We start from the raw sequence: 19,649 nt of genomic DNA on the forward strand, positions 1-19,649 counted from the left end.
CTCTTTCAATTCCTGATAACAGATTATGAGCTCTCCAGTGGTCCTACTGCTTCCTCTCTAAAATGAGTTAATCTTCTTGTGTATACTATTCATTTTCTATATCTAGCTTTTTCCCAACTGTAGATTAATTCTATTTTTAAAAAAATTACCAAGGCTCTCTCATACATTACATATTTTTTAAAAAAATCCATGTAAATTATCCAAATTATATTAACTTTTGAAACTTACCAACTACTAGTATAAGTAAAACCAACAAATGGCAGATGATGACCAGAAAATGCAGTATGTGTTGGTGGAGGCATTGTTTCCTAAAGGAAGGGGGAAAAAATCTGGTGAAAAATAGATAGTCATGACCTATATATTGGGCTATAAACATTAACTGTCAATGGAAATATGTGACTATTCCATTTAGGAACACTGGTAATTTTGGCACAGATATTAAGTGATAAAAAATTTACATCATGAACACTGGTACTATAAAATTATAATAAATGAAAATGAAGACTGAAAATTTGATAGTAACAGTACAGTCATTTACTGTATATATTCTGCCTTTGCAATTTTTCTAGATGATACAATTAACTTGCAAACTCAAAAGCAATACTCAGTGGTTTTGCAACCATTCAAGATGTACAGAGCAGAAAAAAATTTAAGCTGCTCTATGCTCAGATTCCTAGCCATGACTCGAACACCTAAAGTCATTCAAGCTTTCACACTGTAAACAAACATCCACTACATATATAAACATTTATGTTTCTTACATTTTTGTACCTTTTTTGAGAGATTCCACTGTTTAAATGACTCCCAAGTACAGCACTGAAGTTCTGTCTAGTATTTCTTTTTTTGGTACTGGGGTTCAACCAGGGACACTTTACCACTGAACTACATCCCCAGCCCTTTTGTTTTGTTTGTTTGTTTGTTTGGTGGGGGGGGGGTACGTACTGGGGATTTAACTGGGACACTCAACCACTGAGCCACATCCCTAGCCCTATTTTATATTTTATTTAGAGACAGGGTCTCAGTGATTTGAACTCATGATACTCCTGCTTCAGCCTCCCAAGCACTGGGATTATAGTTGTGTGACATGGCGCCTGGCTTACTTATTTTTTGAGACAAGTCCAGGCTAAATTGATGAAGGTCTCTCTAATTTACTCAGACTGGCCTCAAATTTGCAGTCCTCCCACTTCAGCCTCCCAAATTGCTGGGGTTACAGTCAAGTGCCACTGCACTCAGCTCTATCTAGTGAGAAAGCTATAATGTACCTTAACAGACTTAATAACATCTTAAATAAGCTTCATTCAGGCCATGAATTACAGTGTTGCTAAACATAAGTTCAATGCCAATGAATTAACAATATATGAGGAGTCTTTAAACAGCATCACACATAAAACACAATTATGTATTGGTAAGTTCATGAAAATGTTATGACCACAAAAACCTAAACATGTCTTTCTAAGAATGATGAATCAATGTTAGCTAATATAGTGTTCACAATAACTTTATAAAATATACTACCATGAATAATTAGAATTAACTATACCATAAATTTAATTTGGAATGACTCATAATTTCTGTTAACAGTGAATATAATATATAATTCTAATAATAAAATATTGGTGAGGAGCTGGGCAAGGTGGCACATGCCTGTAATTACTGTTACTCATGAGGCTGAGGCAAGAGGATCACAAGTTCAAGGCCACACTGAGCAACTCTGCAAGACTACTTCTCAAAAATCAGGCATGGTGGCACACTCCTATAATCCCAGCAGTTTGGGAGGCTGAGAGAGGAGCATCACAAGTTCAAAGCCAGCCTCAGCAACAAGGAGGAGCTAAGCAATTCAGTGAGACCCTACCTCTAAATAAAATACAAAATAGGGCTAGGAGTATATGGCTCAGTGGTTGAGTGCCCCTGAGTTCAATCCCTTCTATACCTCCCTCCCTGCAAATCAAAGAAAAGATTAAGAGCTGGGAATATAGCTCTGAGCTCAGTGGTATAGTATTTGTCTAACATATACAAAAACCTGGGTTCAATTCCCAGTAGAACAAATTTTTTTTTCAAGAGAGAGTGAGAGAGAATTTTTTAATATTTATTTTTTAGTTTTCGGCGGACACATCTTTGTTTGTATGTGGTGCTGAGGATTGAACCCGGGCCACACGCATGCCAGGTGAGCGTGCTACCTCTTGAGCCACATCCCCAGGGCCAGAACAAAAATTTTTTAAAGGATGCAAGGAAAGTCTATCTAGTTTTTTCTTGTGAAGTTTTGAAAGTGTAAGAGAAGTTCTTACATGCCTTGAGTGTATTAAGAACAGTAAAAAATCATACAAAATAAATATAAAAAATTTTAGTACAGAATAAAAACTACAAGAAGTAAAATTCAGTAAAACAAAACTCAAATGAAGAGAAGTAAAAAGGCAAAAAAAAAATCTACAAATTTTACATGCTTATTTTCCTAAATTTTAACATAACCTGATGATTCACAACAGAGATCAACACGCCATGCTGTCCTTGTAAGAATGGTAGAATATTTTTCTAGTTCACTTGTCTGCCATTTTCCTCAAGCAGAATAGCCTCAGGCTAGTAAGGCTCTAGACTTCCCCCATTCATTTCCTACCAAGTTTGCTATTTTTTGCAGCAACATGATTGGTGTGGTTATTTAGCTCTCCAAATTGAGTCTTCCCCTTCTGGCAGCAAATGCTATCTTTTACATCCAGAACCATTCTACTAGTACAAGTGTCACAACCAAGCAGATAATGAGGATGGAGGATGTGCTATGTGTGATTTTAACCAAAGCTAAGGAGTGTTTCATGAATAAATTCTCAATTTATTTCCCTTTGGTTAACATATTAAGCCATTAAATGTTTTTTGGCAGTTTTGACTAGATTCAGGACTGATTTTTTAGGGAGAGATTTCCCAACTCCTCCACTTTGCAATCAAGAAAGCATGCAATTTGTCTTCTTCTTAGGAAATCTACTGCAATAACTTATCAAAGAAGTTAAGTCTTTGAATTTTACTCAATTGTGAATAACTACATTGGCCCCAGTTAACTCTTCATTTCCCTATTAAATACTGGAAGTCTTGACTATTGTTTGATTAATAACTGATAAGGTGGTCCTAGTACAATATTGGTAAACCAAAAAATTACTTTATAAGCATATTTAAAAGAAACAGGAACAGAACTTCTTCATAATGTCATACTTACAGAATTTTTTAAACAGTCATCATCTACATCAAAATTCGATGTATCTGTTGGGCTACTAACTTCTGGAATATAAGGTGCTTCACAGTTTCTAATATTATCCCAATCAATTCCACTAAAAAATGGATGTTTCTTAAAGTCTTCTATTCCATTTTGACCAAGTCGATGCTCTCTGCTACAAATAAGTCTTCGAATAAGATCCTTAGCATTTTCAGATACATCAGTCACTTGGGGTGGAAACTGAAATCTCTCCTATACAAAGAATGACAGAAACAAAGTGAGTATAGATCAATATTAAGCTTATAAAGTAGTGTAATTGATTTGTATATTTTTCTTAAAAATACGTTTCATTTTTAAAATGCCTGGTAAGTATATTCTGGGAAATAGTACTAATACTAAAGGAGATATAGGGATGAATAAAGAAAAGATCATTTCCCTAAAAGAACTTTTAATTTTATATGTGACTTAGTCACATTTGTGCTACAGGAAGAGTAAATACTATAAAACCTTATACTGTTATTAGAATGAAAAGGACTGATTAAGAGTGGGAGAATTCAACTCAATATCTCAATAAGATGTAGATGGTTGATAATGTTTCTATACAATACAAACTAATTATTAACTTATTAATATTAAACATTTTTAAAGAATGTAATATGTATCTGATGCTATTAAAAGTCATTTACCCCTTTAACTCATTTAGTCTTTAACACTATCATCTTAGGTATGTACTACTACTATGGAAGAGGAAACCAAGTAATTTTCTCATCTAGTAGAATAACAAAAATGGATCTTGAACTGGAGTTATCTCACTCCAGAACTATGCTATTAAATACCATGTTACACTACAATAATTTGTTTTTTTAATATTTATTTTTTAGTTATAGGTGGATACAATGTCTTTATTTTACTTTATGTGGTGCTGGATTGAACCCAGTGCCTCACGCATGCTAGGCGAGCGCTTTACCTCTGAGCCACAACCCCAGCCCTACAATGATTTCTTAAATGCTGTCCCTGATTTTTCTTACAACTAACTAATCTTTCTTTGTAGCTAGTTACAACACTATCTTTGCAGGTAGGTGGACGAACAAAAACTTATATAAAACTGATTTATACACTTGTAAAGTGCCGAAGTCCAGCTGCAGCAAAATACCCAGGGGGGGTGATGAACTACTTGTGTAGATTGATACAGCAGGAGTAGGAGCCATTTATTGTAGGACAGGAGCGGTATTTATACATTCCACACAGCTTATCTTAATTAGCATAAACTCAATACAGCAGTCAACCAATAAGGAATCTCCAAACTTAATGGCTTGCTGGCATTACTTTACAAACCACTCCCTCTGGCATTTTGCAAGGCGCCATCCAGACCCTAACATTTCTCTGGCAAAATGCCAGGCGCCATCCTGACCTGTTTACAGACTCTTAACAGTAAAGCAAGTAATCATAATTGCATCACCAAAACAAAAGAACAGATTCTCATTCCCTTATGGGGGATATTCCTATTCATATGTAGGATTTTTGCAAGTGCTCACAATCTTCTGAAACTCTTCAAACTAAACCTTTCCTCTTATTATGTACAATATTTCTTATTTCACTTTGTACTAAGTAGATTAAAGTTTTTGTAAATTTCTTCCTGTCATACATTTGGATTGTTTCTAATGTTTCATGATCCTGAATAATATCAAAATAGATTATCTTGTATACACATCTTTGTCCTACTAAATATTTCAATTGGGTGGATTTCTAAAACTAAAGTTGCTTAATGAAAACTTCTAACCATTTGTTAAGGCATTTAGGTGCATGCCTGTAAGCTTCCAGACAGAAAGATTACATCAATTTATATTCCTATCAAAAATACCTCATAATGCTCAACACAATAAATTATTTAGTAGAGTACAATTTTTCTTTTAATTTGAAAATCTGACAAGAAAAAAAGGCATCTAATTTTTATTTATACTTGCATTTCATTTGTCAATACCATGGTTGAGATTTTTTACATACATTCTAGTCATAAATCCATGCATAGTGTCATGAGCAATGACTAAAATTGTCCATTATGTCCTTTGTTATTCAGTTGAAAAGACCATTCAATTTCCTACTCATTAGCATCTCCAAATAAAATATAGTAGAAAGCTATAACTAATAACTTTATGTATAATTTATGGATTGTCATGTTCCTACTAACAAATGTAGTTCACTGTTTTTAGAAAAATATTTTCTATTTCCATTTAATTAAACTATATTATTTATCATAATAATCTGGTTTAAAAAAGTAAAATATATACTAACTTTGTGATTCATAATTTTCCCATATGTCTCCACCAGAGATTCTGCATAGAATGGTGTTTCTCCATACAGCATTTCATACATACAGACCCCCAAAGACCACCAGTCACACTCAGGTCCATATCTGCCTTTTCCATCTTCCATTGCTTGAAGGATTTCAGGAGAAATGTAATCTGGGGTCCCAACTGCCACTGAGGACTGGACCTGAAGAAATTTACATTTTTATTAATCTACTGTAAGATATTAGGAACAAAATAATTATATATTATAAAATTACACTTGAGATTCACAACATACAATGTTACCTCACAACTACTACATCTTTGTCATTATCTGAATTTAGTCTCTCATTATATAGGAAACTTATATATAAGTAAGATTTTGTATAATCTCCATGTTAGTGCTTTTTCATATTACATAATACTATAGAATCTCTATTGTAGATGTTACTTAGTTGACTAGATTTAGAGTAACAATATGACTGGAATCATCATAGTTGTTAATAATAAACTAAATATTAGGTTTAAAATATTGACTTATTAACATCTGTATAATTAGTGTGTTTGTATATGTATAAATGGAACTGTGAAAATTTTACAATTAGAGGAGGGAGGGGACAATGAACAAAATTTAGGCCAATATTGAAGATTATGTTTAAACTTATGGTAAACTATGAAAAATAAATGCCAATGACAATGTAACAAAGTATTTACTAATGAAAAAATTATAAAGGGGATAAAGTATATACTTCAAAACCACAGTTTACACACACACACACACACACACACACACCCCCCAAAATTGTGGATATAATTCACTATAGCAGATTAGGTGTTAAATTAGAAAACTAGTTAACTAAAAAAGATCCTCGGTACATATAATCTAAGGTACCCTGAAATGGCACTTTATATTTTTAAAAGCATAGCAAAAACTGAACATTCTCAAGGTAAACAAGGCTTATTATTCTTGATTTTGCACACTAAATTACTAATCTCAATAATTAGGATAGGATTTAATTTGACAACACTGAGTTGACATAACTTAAAAATTCTTCATATGACCTCTTAAAAATACAACAGCGATTCTTATAAATATAAAAAAACAACTCTTAAAAAAAGAAATTCTGACGGGTCAATAAGCAAGAAATGGTTGACCAGGAAAGTGATAAGCATTAGAGCTGGGATGCGGTTGGAGTGTTCCTGGTTTTCATTTTCTAGGTACTTAGATTTTAAAATACATAAGGAACAAAATGAAAAGACCTATGAGATTATGTAAGGTAGGGACTTTGAAGGGAGGCTACCTATATTATATGCCCTTTACCTTAAGAGGTACATTATTTAGTGAAATGGAAAATTATAAAAATCTGCCACACAGTCAAGAATGACAAGAAGACTTGTTATTGTGGCTGATTTGTGAAATATATTTCTCCTGCAGAATAAAAATTCCTAATTTTAGATCACAAGATCTTAATATTTGGGATTCTAACTCACACTGCTTCTGAAGTCCATATGTTCTCAAGCCAAAAACTGGCATAAATCTTGGCCCTATAGTCAATTTGTTTGTCTCTATGAAGCAAAGCAAATTCAAAATTACTTTGGAGGACGAATGCTTAAATTTGGCCAGATACAATTCTCACACACACACACACACACACACAAAAAAATCTCACTAAGAATGAGCTCACAATCCAATAATATAAACCAAATGGGGAAACTGTCCATTTTAACTAGCAGTCAAAAATTCCAACAAACGATGTATTGTAACAAAGTATTCATTAATGAAAAAAATTATACAGGGGAAAATTAATTCCTAACAAATATGAGATCTTCTGTTTCAAATAAGTATGTTTAAAATTACTAAAGACACACAAAAAATTAAAAAAAAAACAGATATATACAAACAAGTCTCAGAAATGAATTTATTGAAATTTTGAAAATACAGTGAACAAATAGATTACATACATTGAAAAGAAGGTTACACCTGAAAAAGAGCTTAAGAAGTTCATCACCATCCAGTATGAAAAGATACAAAGATGAAAGATATACAAGAGTACCAACACTAGAGTGAGTAGGTTCAACATGAGAGAATAAAAGAAAGGACAAAATGCTGTAAAACAATGTTCAAAGAGTTACACCTTTAATATTTTTCAAGAATAATATAAGGCTTGAATCCTTGGAATCAGGAGGCTTTTTAGTCCTGAAAACATAAAACCAGTTCCACTTCTATACCTACTATAGTTAAATTATGGTACACCAAAGGCAAATAGATTTTAAAAAAACATTGAAACACCCCCCCCCAAATGATTTTTTGTGGTGTGTGTGTGTGTGTGTGAGTGTGTGTGTGTGTGTGTGTGTGTGTGTGTGTGTGTGTTGCTGTGTATTGAACCAGGTGAGGCAAGCACTCTATCAACTGAGCTATATACCCAGCCCACTAAAAGATTATGTAAGAGGTTGCGGGTGCAGCCTAGTGATAGAGCACTTGCCTGGAATGCTGAAGGTCCTAAGGTTCAATCACCAGTACTGCAAAAATATAAAAAGATTATCTACCAAAGAATGACAATTAGATTGACAGATGAAATATTAATACTACCAAATAGCAGTGACAACAAATGGAATTATAACTTACAAGTAATGAGATAAAATAATTATCAATACAATATTTCCTACTGTATTAGTCACCTTTGTATTGCTGTGACTAAAATACTTAACAGCAATAAGTAAGAAAAGTTTATTCAGGAATTAGTCACCTTTGTATTAGTCATCTTTGTATTAGTCAGCTTTGTATTGCTGTGACCAAAATACTTTACAACAACAAGTAAGAAAAGTTTATTCAGGCTTATGGTTTCAGAGGTTTGGTCCATGGTTGGCTAACTTCATTGCTCTATACCTGAGGCAAGGCAAAACACTGTGGCAGCAGGATGTGATAGAGGACAGTTGTCAGCTCATGACAGCCAAGAAGCACAGAGGGGAAAGGATAAGTAAGAGATACAGTCCAAGACTATGTTCCCAATGCAGCTATCACCCAGGAGGTCATTCAAATTATTAATCCAACAAATAGAGTAATCTACTGATGAGTTTACAACTCTTATCAGTCTTTTAAATTTTCAACACTGCCTGACATATGAGTTCTTTGGGATCAATTTTAGATCCAAACCATAATATCCATCTATCTAAATTAAGATACAGTAATGTGTTAAAGACATTTTCATAAAAAGACTGAGTGAGCTGTAACTTATAGATCCTTTTAGAAAAGTACTAAAGGGTATACTTCAAAAAACACAAACTCAGATAGAGGAATGTGATACTAGAAGCAATCAAAAATAAAGATATTAGTAAATTTAAACATGTACTTACATGATTATTTATTACATAACATAATGGAGGAGGAGGAGGAGGAGGAGGAAGAGGGGAAAGAATAACATGACAAGGAAGAAAATGTCAACTACTATTAAGGTCAAAAACTAAGATGTCGAGACCGGAGGAGGAAGACGCGCCAGGGGCCCAGCCACACGGGAGGAGGAAGATGCCAGGCACCCAGCCAGACCGGAGGAGAAAGTCCGGCCCCGCCCTGAGTGCTAGTCTGGAGGAAGCCCATCAACCCTTAAAACCCATTAAAGGGGGTGTGGCTACCAGCACAGATCTGCGGCTGATCCAGGTACCCGGTTTCCAACTCCCCCACCCTTAGCTGTGCTAACTCAAAATATTTCCCACAAGCTTTTGGGGGTGTAGCTATCAACGCAAAACAACAATTGTACAGGCACCTGGTTTCTACCTCAGAGACTGAGTAGAGAAGATACAGATGGAAGCTCATTTCCTTTCACACTGGCTATACCCACCACCTTGAATACAGAGGCTCAATCTAGAAATAGACAACAGCACCTACTGGAAGCAAAGAAAACAGTGTTCGGAGAGACTTATTTTTTCTCTTTCTTTCTCTTTTCTTCTCTCTCTTCCACAACTTCATCATATGTGAAACCAAGAACTGTGCATGAACAAGCGAATTACCAAAGTAATATAATATAGAGGAATTGCATATACCCCACCTCTCACCGATTTTTTTTATTTCTATCTTACTTCCCTTTTCCTTCTCTTATTTCTCTTTTCTTCCTTGTTATTTTTTTTCTTTTTTTTAATTCGTATTCTATCCCACTTTCAATCTCCTAACTTTTGCTATCTATACATAGGGTAACTATCTAAATAGATAGGAGGTTGAGTTGATACATTCTTCCATAAATTACCAGTAGTGGTTAGAATTCTCCAAAGGTGCTAAGTTAGTTTAACCTCATACCCTGACTCCTTTCCCTCTAAGTATAACATCCTTCATCTGAAATAAAGTTTTCTATATGTCATCAGATATGGTATGCCTTTTATAAAACTAATGAATATATTCGTAAGTAATAATTAAAACCAATATCTATAGTCTTAGAATCTAACTATAAATGTATTAATAATGAAAACTTGTGCTTAGATAATGTACTGTTGATACTGAGATCTGTTAACATTGTCTTTCTCCGAAAAAGAAGGATTTTGGAGCTATACAAGAACAATACAAATATATAAGAGGAAAAACATTAGCACAACAGTTTCACAAAGCTAGAAAGAATGATGAGCAGTATGAAAAGACAAGGAAAGAAAGGACCACAAACAATACAGGTCAATTCAACATTAGATGAAGTAATTTCTGCAGCTGATGGAATGTCAGACAAAGTTCAGGATATACATGCTTCAGATGATCTGGAGTCTCAAGGAAGATATTATACATCAATTTCAGACAATGAAAAATCACTTTGACAATGAATTGCATAACAAATCCAAGAAGCAAAAGATCAAATCTATAGGGAGATAGAGGATATAAAAAACAAACAGAAATCCTGGAAATGCAGGAAACAATAAACCAAATTAAAAACTCAAATGAGAGTATTAACAGCAGAGTAGAACACTTAGAAGATAGAACTTCAGACAACGAAGACAAAGTTTTTCAACTTGAAAAGAACATAGACAGCTCAGCGAGAATGTTAAGAAATCATGAGCAGAACATCCAAGAATTATGGGATAACATCAAGAAACCAAACCTAAGAGTCATTGGGATACAAGAGGGTACAGAGGTCCAAACCAAGGGAATGAGCAATCTATTCGATGAAATAATACTAGAAAACTTCCCAGACTTAAAGAATGAAAAAGAAGTCCAAATACTAGAAGCCTACAGGACAACGAATGTACAAAATCATAAGAGATCCACACCAAGACACATAATAATGAAGATGCCCAACATACAGAATAAGGAGAGAATCTTTTCTCTAAAAGAGAGAGGAAGCAGATTACATTTAGGGGTAAACCAATCAGGAAAACTGCTGATCTTTCAACACAGACTCTGAAAGCTAGAAGATCCTGGAAAAACATATTTCAAACGCTGAAAGAAAAAGGGTTTCAACAAAGAATCATATATCCAGCGAAATTAAGCTTCAGGATTGAAGATAAAATAAAAATCTTCCATGATAAACAAAAGTTAAAAGAATTTGCAGCTAGAAAACCAGCTCTTCAAAACATCCTTGGCAAAACATTACAGGAAGAGGAAATGAAAAATAACAATGAAAACCAACAGCGGGAGGTAGTACAGTAAAGGAAAAACTAAGCATAGAGGAAAAACAAATGATGTTAAATATCGTACATAACCAAATATGGCTGGAAATACAAACCATATCTCAATAGTAACCCTAAATATTAATGGCTTCAATGCACCAATCAAAAGACATAGGCTAGTAGAATGGATTAAAAAAAAGATCCAACAATATGCTGCCTATAGGAGACTCATCTGATAGGAAAAGACATACACAGACTGAAGGTGAAAGGTTGGGAAAAATCATATCACTCATACGGACCCCAGAAGCAAGCAGGGGTGTCCATACTTGTATCAAATAAAATAGACTTCAAGCCAAAGTTAATCAAAAGGGATAAACAAGGACACTACATACTGCTCAAGGGAACCATACACCAACAAGACTTGACGATCATTAATATATATGCCCCAAACAATGGTGCAGCTGCATTCATCAAACAAACTCTTCTCAAGTTCAAGAGTCTAATAGACAACAACACAATAATCATGGGAGATTTTAATACACTTCTCTCACCAATGAACAGATCTTCCAATCAAAAGTTGAATAAAGAAACCACAGAGCTCAATAATACAATTAATAACTTAGACTTAATTGATATATACAGAATATACCACCGAACATTAAGCGGAAACACTTTCTTCTCAGCAGCACATGGATCCTTCTCAAAAATAGCCCATATATTATGTCACAGGGCAAATCTTAGCAATTACAAAGGAGTTGAGATACTACCATGCATTTTATCTGATCATAATGGAATGAAATTGGAAATCAATAATAAAATGAGAAAGGAAAAATCCTACATCACATGGAGATTAAACAATATGCTACTGAATGAACAAAGGGTTACAGAAGACATCAAAGAGGAAATTAAAAAATTCTTAGACGTAAACGAAAACTCAGACACAACATATCAAAATCTCTGGGACACTATGAAAGCAGTACTAAGAGGAAAATTCATTTCATGGAGTTCATTCCTTAAAAGAAAGAAAAGTCAACAAATAAATGACCTCACACTACACCTCGAAGCCTTAGAAAAAGAAGAACAAATCAGCAGCAAATACAATAGAAGGCAAGAAATAATTAAAATTAGAGCTGAAATCAATGAAATCAAAACAAAATAAACAATCAAAAAATTGACAAAACTAAAAGTTGGTTCTTTGAAAAAATAAATAAGATTGATAAACCACTAGCCATGCTAACAAAGAGAAGAAGAGAGAGAACCCAAATTACTAGCTTATAGGATGAAAAACGCAACATCACACCAGACAATTCAGAAATACAGAAGATAATTAGAAATTATTTTGAAACCCTGTACTCTAATAAAATAGAAGATAGTGAAGGCATCGATAAATTCCTTAAGACATATGAACTACCCAGATTGAATCAGGAAGATACAAACAACCTAAACAGACCAATATCAAGTGAGGAAATAGAAGAAACCATCAAAAGACTACCAATCAAGAAAAGCCCAGGACTGGATGGATATACAGCAGAGTTTTACAAGACCTTTAAAGAAGAACTAATACCAATACTCCACAATCTATTTCAGGAGATACAAAAAGAGGGAGAACTTCCAAATTCATTCTATGAGGCCAATATCACCCTGATTCCCAAACCAGATAAAGACACCTCAAAGAAAGCAAACTACAGACCAATATCCCTAATGAATTTAGATGCAAAAACCCTCAATAAAATTCTGGCAAATTGTATACCAAAACATATAAAAAAGATCGTGCACCATGATCAAGTAGGATTCATCCCTGGGATGCAAGGCTGGTTCAATACACGGAAATCAATAAACGTTATTCACCACATCAATAGACTTAAAGATAAGAACCATATGATCATCTCGATAGACGCAGAAAAAGCATTCGACAAAGTACAGCATCCCTTTATGTTCAAAACATTAGAAAAACTAGGGATAACAGGAACTTACCTCAACATTGTAAAAGCTATATATGCTAAGCCTCAGGCTACCATCATTCTAAATGGAAAAAAACTGAAGGCATTCCCTCTAAAATCTGGAACAAGTCAGGGATGCCCTCTCTCACCACTTCTATTCAATATAGTTCTGGAAATACTGGCCAGAGCAATTAGACAGACAAAAGAAATTAAAGGCATCAAGATAGGAAAAGAAGAACTTAAACTATCACTATTTGCGGATGATATGATTTTATACCTAGAAGACCCAAAAGGGTCTACAAAGAAACTACTAAAGCTAATAAATGAATTCAGCAAAGTGGCAGGATATAAAATCAACACGCATAAATCAAAGGCATTCCTGTATATCAGCGACAAATCTTCTGAACTGGAAATGAGGAAAACCACCCCATTCACAATATCCTCAAAAAAAAAAAAATACAATACTTGGGAATCAACCCAACAAAAGAGGTGAAAGATCTATACAATGAAAACTACAGAACCCTAAAGAGAGAAATAGAAGAAGATCTTAGAAGATGGAAAAATATACCCTGTTCATGGATAGGCAGAACTAACATCATCAAAATGGTGATATTACCAAAAGTTCTCTATAGGTTCAATGCAATGCCAATCAAAATCCCAACCAAAGCAATTGCAAAAGCAATCATGAAATTCATATGGAAAAATAAAAGACCCAGAATAGCAAAAGCAATTCTAAGCAGGAAGTGTGAATCAGGAGGTGTAGCGATACCAGATTTCAAACTGTACTACAGAGCAATAGTAACAAAAGCAGCATGGTACTGGTACCAAAATAGGCGGGTGGACCAATGGTATAAAATAGAGGACACAGAGACCAATCCACAAATAGTTGTAATTACAACTATCTTATATTCGATAAAGGGGCTAAAAGCATGCAATGGAGGAAGGATAGCATCTTCAACAAATGGTGCTGGGAAAACTGGAAATCCATATGCAACAAAATGAAACTGAATCCCCTTCTCTCGCCATGCACAAAAGTTAACTCAAAATGGATCAAGAACCTTGATATCAAATCAGAGACTATGCGTCTGATAGAAGAAAAGGTTGGCTCTGATCTACATATTGTGGGGTTGGGCTCCAAATTCCTCAATAGGACACCCATAGCACAAGAGTTAATAACTAGAATCAACAAATGGGACTTACTCAAACTGAAAAGTTTTTTCTCAGCAAAAGAAACAGTAAGAGAGGTAAACAGGGAGCCTACATCATGGGAACAAATGTTTACTCCTCACACTTCAGATAGAGCCCTAATATCCACAGTATACAAAGAACTCAAAAAATTAGACAATAAGAAAACAAATAACCCAATCAACAAATGGGCCAAGGACCTGAACAGACACTTCTCAGAGGAGGACATACAATCAATCAACAAGTACATGAAAAAATGCTCACCATCTCTAGCAGTCAGAGAAATGCAAATCAAAACCACCCTAAGATACCATCTCACTCCAGTAAGATTGGCAGCCACTATGAAGTCAAATAACAACAAGTGCTGGCGAGGATGTGGAGAAAAGGGTACTCTTGTACATTGCTGGTGGGACTGCAAATTGGTGCAGCCAATTTGGAAAGCAGTTTGGAGATTCCTGGGAAAGCTGGGAATGGAACCACCATTTGACCCAGCTATTGCCCTTCTCGGACTACTCCCTACTTAAAAATAGGTACTATTCCCTACCTTAAAAGAGCATACTACAGGGATACTGCCACATCGATGTTCATAGCAGCACAATTCACAATAGCTAGACTGTGGAACCAACCCCGATGCCCCTCATAGATGAATGGATAAAAAAAATGTGGCATTTATACACAATGGAGTGTATAAAAATGACAAAATCATGTAATTTGCAGGGAAATGGGTGGCATTAAAGTAGATTATGCTAAGTGAAGCCAGCCAATCCCTAAAAAACAAATGCCAAATGTCTTCTTTGATATAATGAGAGCAACCAAGAACAGAGCAAGGAGGAAGAGCAGGAGGAAAAGATTAACATTAAATAGAGTCATGAGGTGGGAGGGAAAGGGAGAGAAAGGGAAATTGCATGGAAATGGAAGGAGACCCTCATTGTTATACAAAATTACATATAAGAGGTTGTGAGAGGAATGGGGAAAAAATAAGGAGAGAAATGAATTACAGTAGATGGGGTAGAGAGAAAAGATGGGAGGGGAGGGGAGGGGGATAGTAGAGGATAGGAAAGGTAGCAGAATACAACAGTTACTATTATGGCATTATGTAAAAATGTGGATGTGTAATTGATGTGATTCTGCAATCTTTGTAATGTTTTGAATAACCAATAAAAAAAATTAAAATTAAAAAAACTAAGGTGTCTTATAAATAATTACAACTATAATTTGTCGATTTAAACTTAATACAATACAATTCTTTTAAAATCCACCCACTTTACCTCCCTACCCTCATTCCCCCCCACAAAAAAAAAAGAAAGAAAAAAAACCCTAAAATACTAGAAAACAGTAACATTCTACTGAGGAAATGATTAGGATTAAAAGGGTCTGTTTTTAAAAAGGTCTGTTTCTTAGTTGTCTTAAAGTAATAATTCCCCCATTTCCCTCCCCGTAGTACCTGGCAATTATCATTGAACTTTTGAGTATTTTTTAATTTGGCTCCTCTAGGTACCTCATATAAATGGGATTAGATATTATTTGTTCTTTTGTAACTGGATTATTTTACTTGTATGTCCTTAAGGTTCACCCATGTTATCACATATATAAGAATGCTCTTTCTTTTCAAGGCTGATAAGTCACTGTGTCTATATACTCATTCTGTTAACAGACATTTGAGTAGCTTTGAATTTTTGGCCATTGTAAATAATGCTGCTATGAACATGGGCATAAAAACATCTGTTCAAGCCTCTGTTTTTATTTCTTTGGGGTATTTATGCATAATAGAAATTGCTGGATTACTTGATAATTTTATTTTTAATTTCTTGAAGAACTATCCATATTTTTTCCATAGCAGCTATACTATGCTACATTTCTATCAACAGTGCCCCAAAGTTCCTATTTATTCACATCCTTGACAACACTTCTTATTTTCTGCTTTATGACCAGCCATTCTAGGTATAAGGTGCCCAATATAACTTTGATTTGCCTTTCTATAAGGATTAGTTTTAGTGAGTGTTTATTGGCCATCTGTGTATCTTCTTTGGAAAATTGTCTATTGAAGTCCCTTGTGGTTTTCTTCAATGGGGTTATTTTTGTTGAGTTTGATTAGTTCTTTTATTCATTTTTTAAATTAACATGTTATTAGATATGATTTGCAAATATTTTCACCCATTCAACATGTTGCCTTTTAACTCTGAAGACTGTGTAGAATGATGCACAAAATTTTTTGAGGATATAGGACAACTTATTTTTCTTTTGTTGCCTATGATTTTTGTATTATGCTGAGAAATAACTATCAAATCCAATGTCCTAAAGCTTTCACCTATGCTTTCTTCTAAGAGTTTTATAGTCTTAGTTTTTATATTTAAGCATTTAATTCATTTTGAGGTTTTTTTTTTTATTTCTTTGTAGTACCAGTGAATGAACCTAAGGGAGCTTAGCCACATCCCTAGCCCTTTGTATTTTTTGAGACAGGGTCTCACTAGGTTGCTTATAGCCTCACTAAATTGAATCTGCAATCCTTCTGTTTGGCCTCCCTAGGTGCTGGGATTATAGATGTGCACCACCACACCCAGCTTGAGTTAATTGTTATATATGATGTAAACTAAGTTTCTTTTTTTAAATTTTTTTTCTTGTTTTATTTTTTATTTATTTCTTTTTCTTTTTTTATAATTTTATTTTTTTAAAATTTTTTAACTACCCGAAAGCAGCAGAAAGCATTACAATTCTATTACATATATAGGGCACAATTTTTCATATTTCTGATATAAAGTATGCTCACGCCAATTTATGCCGTTATACATGTTCTTTTTTGCATTACAATTCTTTTTTTTTCACCTTTATACCACAATTTATCATATCTCCATAGATATGTTGCCACCAAATTCACATTTTCATACATGTATTTTGTACAATGATGAGGGTCTCCTTCCACCATCCATGCAATCACCTTCTCCCTTTCTTTCTCTCCCAACCCTCTTCCCTATCTAGAGGTAATCTTCTTCCCATGCTCTTCCTCCCTACCCCATTTTGAGTCACCCCCCTTATATCAGAGAAGACATTCGGCTTTTGGTTTTTCGGGATTAGCTAACTTCACTTAGCATAATCTGCTCTAATGCCATCCATTTCCCTGCAAATGCCATGATCTTATTATTTTTCAGTGCTGAGTAATACTCCATTGTGTATAAATGCCACATTTTTTTTTATCCATTCATCCATTGAAGGACATCTAGGTTGGCTCCACAGTTTAGCTATTGTGAATTGTGCTGCTATAAATACTGATGTGGCTGTGTTCTGTAGTATGCTGTTTTTAGGTCCTTTGGGTATAGTTCCAGAAGAGTAGTTGTATATGTACACCATGCCTTTATTTTATTTTATGTGGTGCTAAGGATCTAACCCAGTGCCTCACACATGCCAGGCAAGTTCTCTGTGACTGAGCCCCAGCCCAAGTTTTTTGTTTTGACTGGAAGCATGTTGTAAAAATTGATTAACTTAAGTGTAAATATTTTAAAAAGTTAAAGATAACTATTAAAATATTGAACATAAAAGGTATAACTTCCAAAATAGAAAAAGAAATAAAAGTTACTAAAAATGTATTCTTTCTGAATAAGCATGAAACACATAAAAAATTGGTCTGCTATAAAATTATAAAACAAATTTCAACTAATGCCAAAAAATGAATCTTCAAGCCCATTTTCCAACAAAATAAAACTAGAAATAAGCCAATTAATTAACTAGTATAACACTATAGATATGAAAAGGTATACCTATAAATAATTATGATCCAATGAAGTTGGAAAAGACTTAGAATTAAGCAATAGTAAATGTTCTTTTTTAAAAAAATATTTATTTTTTAGTTGTACACAATACCTTTATTTTGTTTATTTGTTTATTTTTTTATGTGGTGCTGTGGATCAAACCCAGGGCCTTGCCTGTGCTAGGCGAGCGCTCTACCACTGAGCCACAACCCCAACCCAGTAAATGTTCTTTATAAATATTTACAAAAAAAAAAAAGAGAGAGAAATACAAACAAACAACAGTAGGAATGAATAAGGTGCAAAACTACACATACAAAAGAGATTTTATAACTAAGTAGAGGGTAATTTGAACAAATTTACTCCAATAAAACTGGAAACTCAGAGAAAATGGACAATGTTCAGAAAAATGTAACTTACCAAAACTGACTCAGGAAGAAACAGAAAACCAAACAGACCTATAACCATTAAAAAGTTTTAATCAATAGTTAAAAAAAAAAAAAGAAAGAAATCTGCCTGTAAAACAAACAAAATAACAAAAGAAAACCAAAACCTCACCAAGGCTAAGGTAATTTATAATTAATTTTATGAATTACAAAAGAAACAGACAATCACTGAATTATATTAACTGTCCTAGAGCTAAAATGAGTAAGAGGAGAGAATAGGGTTTACCTACTCATTTTATAAAGCTACTCCAATATCAAATATGATCAATCTCATTAATGAATGTCAGGTAATAATCCTATATAAAACATTAGCATTAGCAGAATCAATCTAGCAATCTTTTAAAATATGTCAATATGAAATTGTGATAAAGTTAGGTTCATCCAAAGAATGGTGGCTTAACACTGAAAAATCTAAGTCATTCACCAAATTGAAATAATAAAGGGAAAACACCGTAACATTATCTCAATGAATACAAAAATTATTTGATTACAATCATAATGGTAAACTCTTGGTAATCAGAAATAAAAAGAAATTCCTTAATCTGATGAAAGATATTTGAAACTACAGAAACACCACCATAAAGTCACAAGACAAGATATTCATTATCACTACACACCTCTTTGTTTTTTGTTTTTGTTTTTGTTTTGGAACCAGGGATTGAAACTAAGGGCACCTAACCCTTGAGCCACATCCCTAGCCCTTTTTATTTGTTATTTTGAGGGTCTCACTAAGTTAATGAGGCTGGCTTTGAACTTGTCATCCTGTTGCCTCAGCCCCCACAGGTGATGGGATGATAGGCATGCACCACCAAGCCCAGATACCTCATGTATTTAACATTCTACTGGATAATAAAAGGGGGAAAAATCCAGAGATGACCTTTATTTGTAGATTATATGACAGTCTGTATAAAAAATTTAAAAGCATGTACAAATTACTTTGAACTGATAAAAATTTAGCAAGATAACTAGAGTCAGAATGAACACAGAAAACCAACTGTGGCCTAAAAAGAGCTATATGCTATTAAACTGCAAATCCAAACTGCAATTTATCATAACCAAAAAAAATTCACAAGGTATCTAGGAATAAATATAATATGTTATTATTTACTATTATTAAGCAAAAAATAGATTAATAATAGTAAATATTGTAAAATTTAACTAACAGAAATACAAAGAACTCTAAAATAATTATAATGAATACATTTATGAAAGGGAATATCCCATGTTATAAATTCCCCAAATCAATCTCTAAATTCAGTGTAGGTCTTCAAGCT

The 19,649-nt window shown here is 33.9% G+C and overlaps 1 protein-coding gene across 22 annotated transcripts in view; it reads right to left on the bottom strand.

Annotated features, from left to right (window-relative positions):
* Cdc42bpa (CDC42 binding protein kinase alpha) overlaps positions 1 to 19,649 on the bottom strand; it is a 311,232-nt gene that overhangs the window by 146,957 nt on the left and 144,626 nt on the right. For all 22 annotated transcript variants that reach the window (XM_040277554.2, XM_040277548.2, XM_040277549.2 and 19 more), the window contains 3 exons: positions 5,489 to 5,689; positions 3,200 to 3,448; positions 229 to 308 (listed from right to left, as the gene is read on the bottom strand). In XM_040277554.2, the coding sequence (XP_040133488.1) occupies positions 229 to 308; positions 3,200 to 3,448; positions 5,489 to 5,689 (530 nt within the window). The remainder of the gene's footprint in view (positions 1 to 228; positions 309 to 3,199; positions 3,449 to 5,488; positions 5,690 to 19,649) is intronic.

This window comes from Ictidomys tridecemlineatus, chromosome 10 (genome assembly GCF_052094955.1).
Source record: "Ictidomys tridecemlineatus isolate mIctTri1 chromosome 10, mIctTri1.hap1, whole genome shotgun sequence".
In the NCBI taxonomy this organism is placed as follows: Eukaryota; Metazoa; Chordata; class Mammalia; order Rodentia; family Sciuridae; genus Ictidomys; species Ictidomys tridecemlineatus.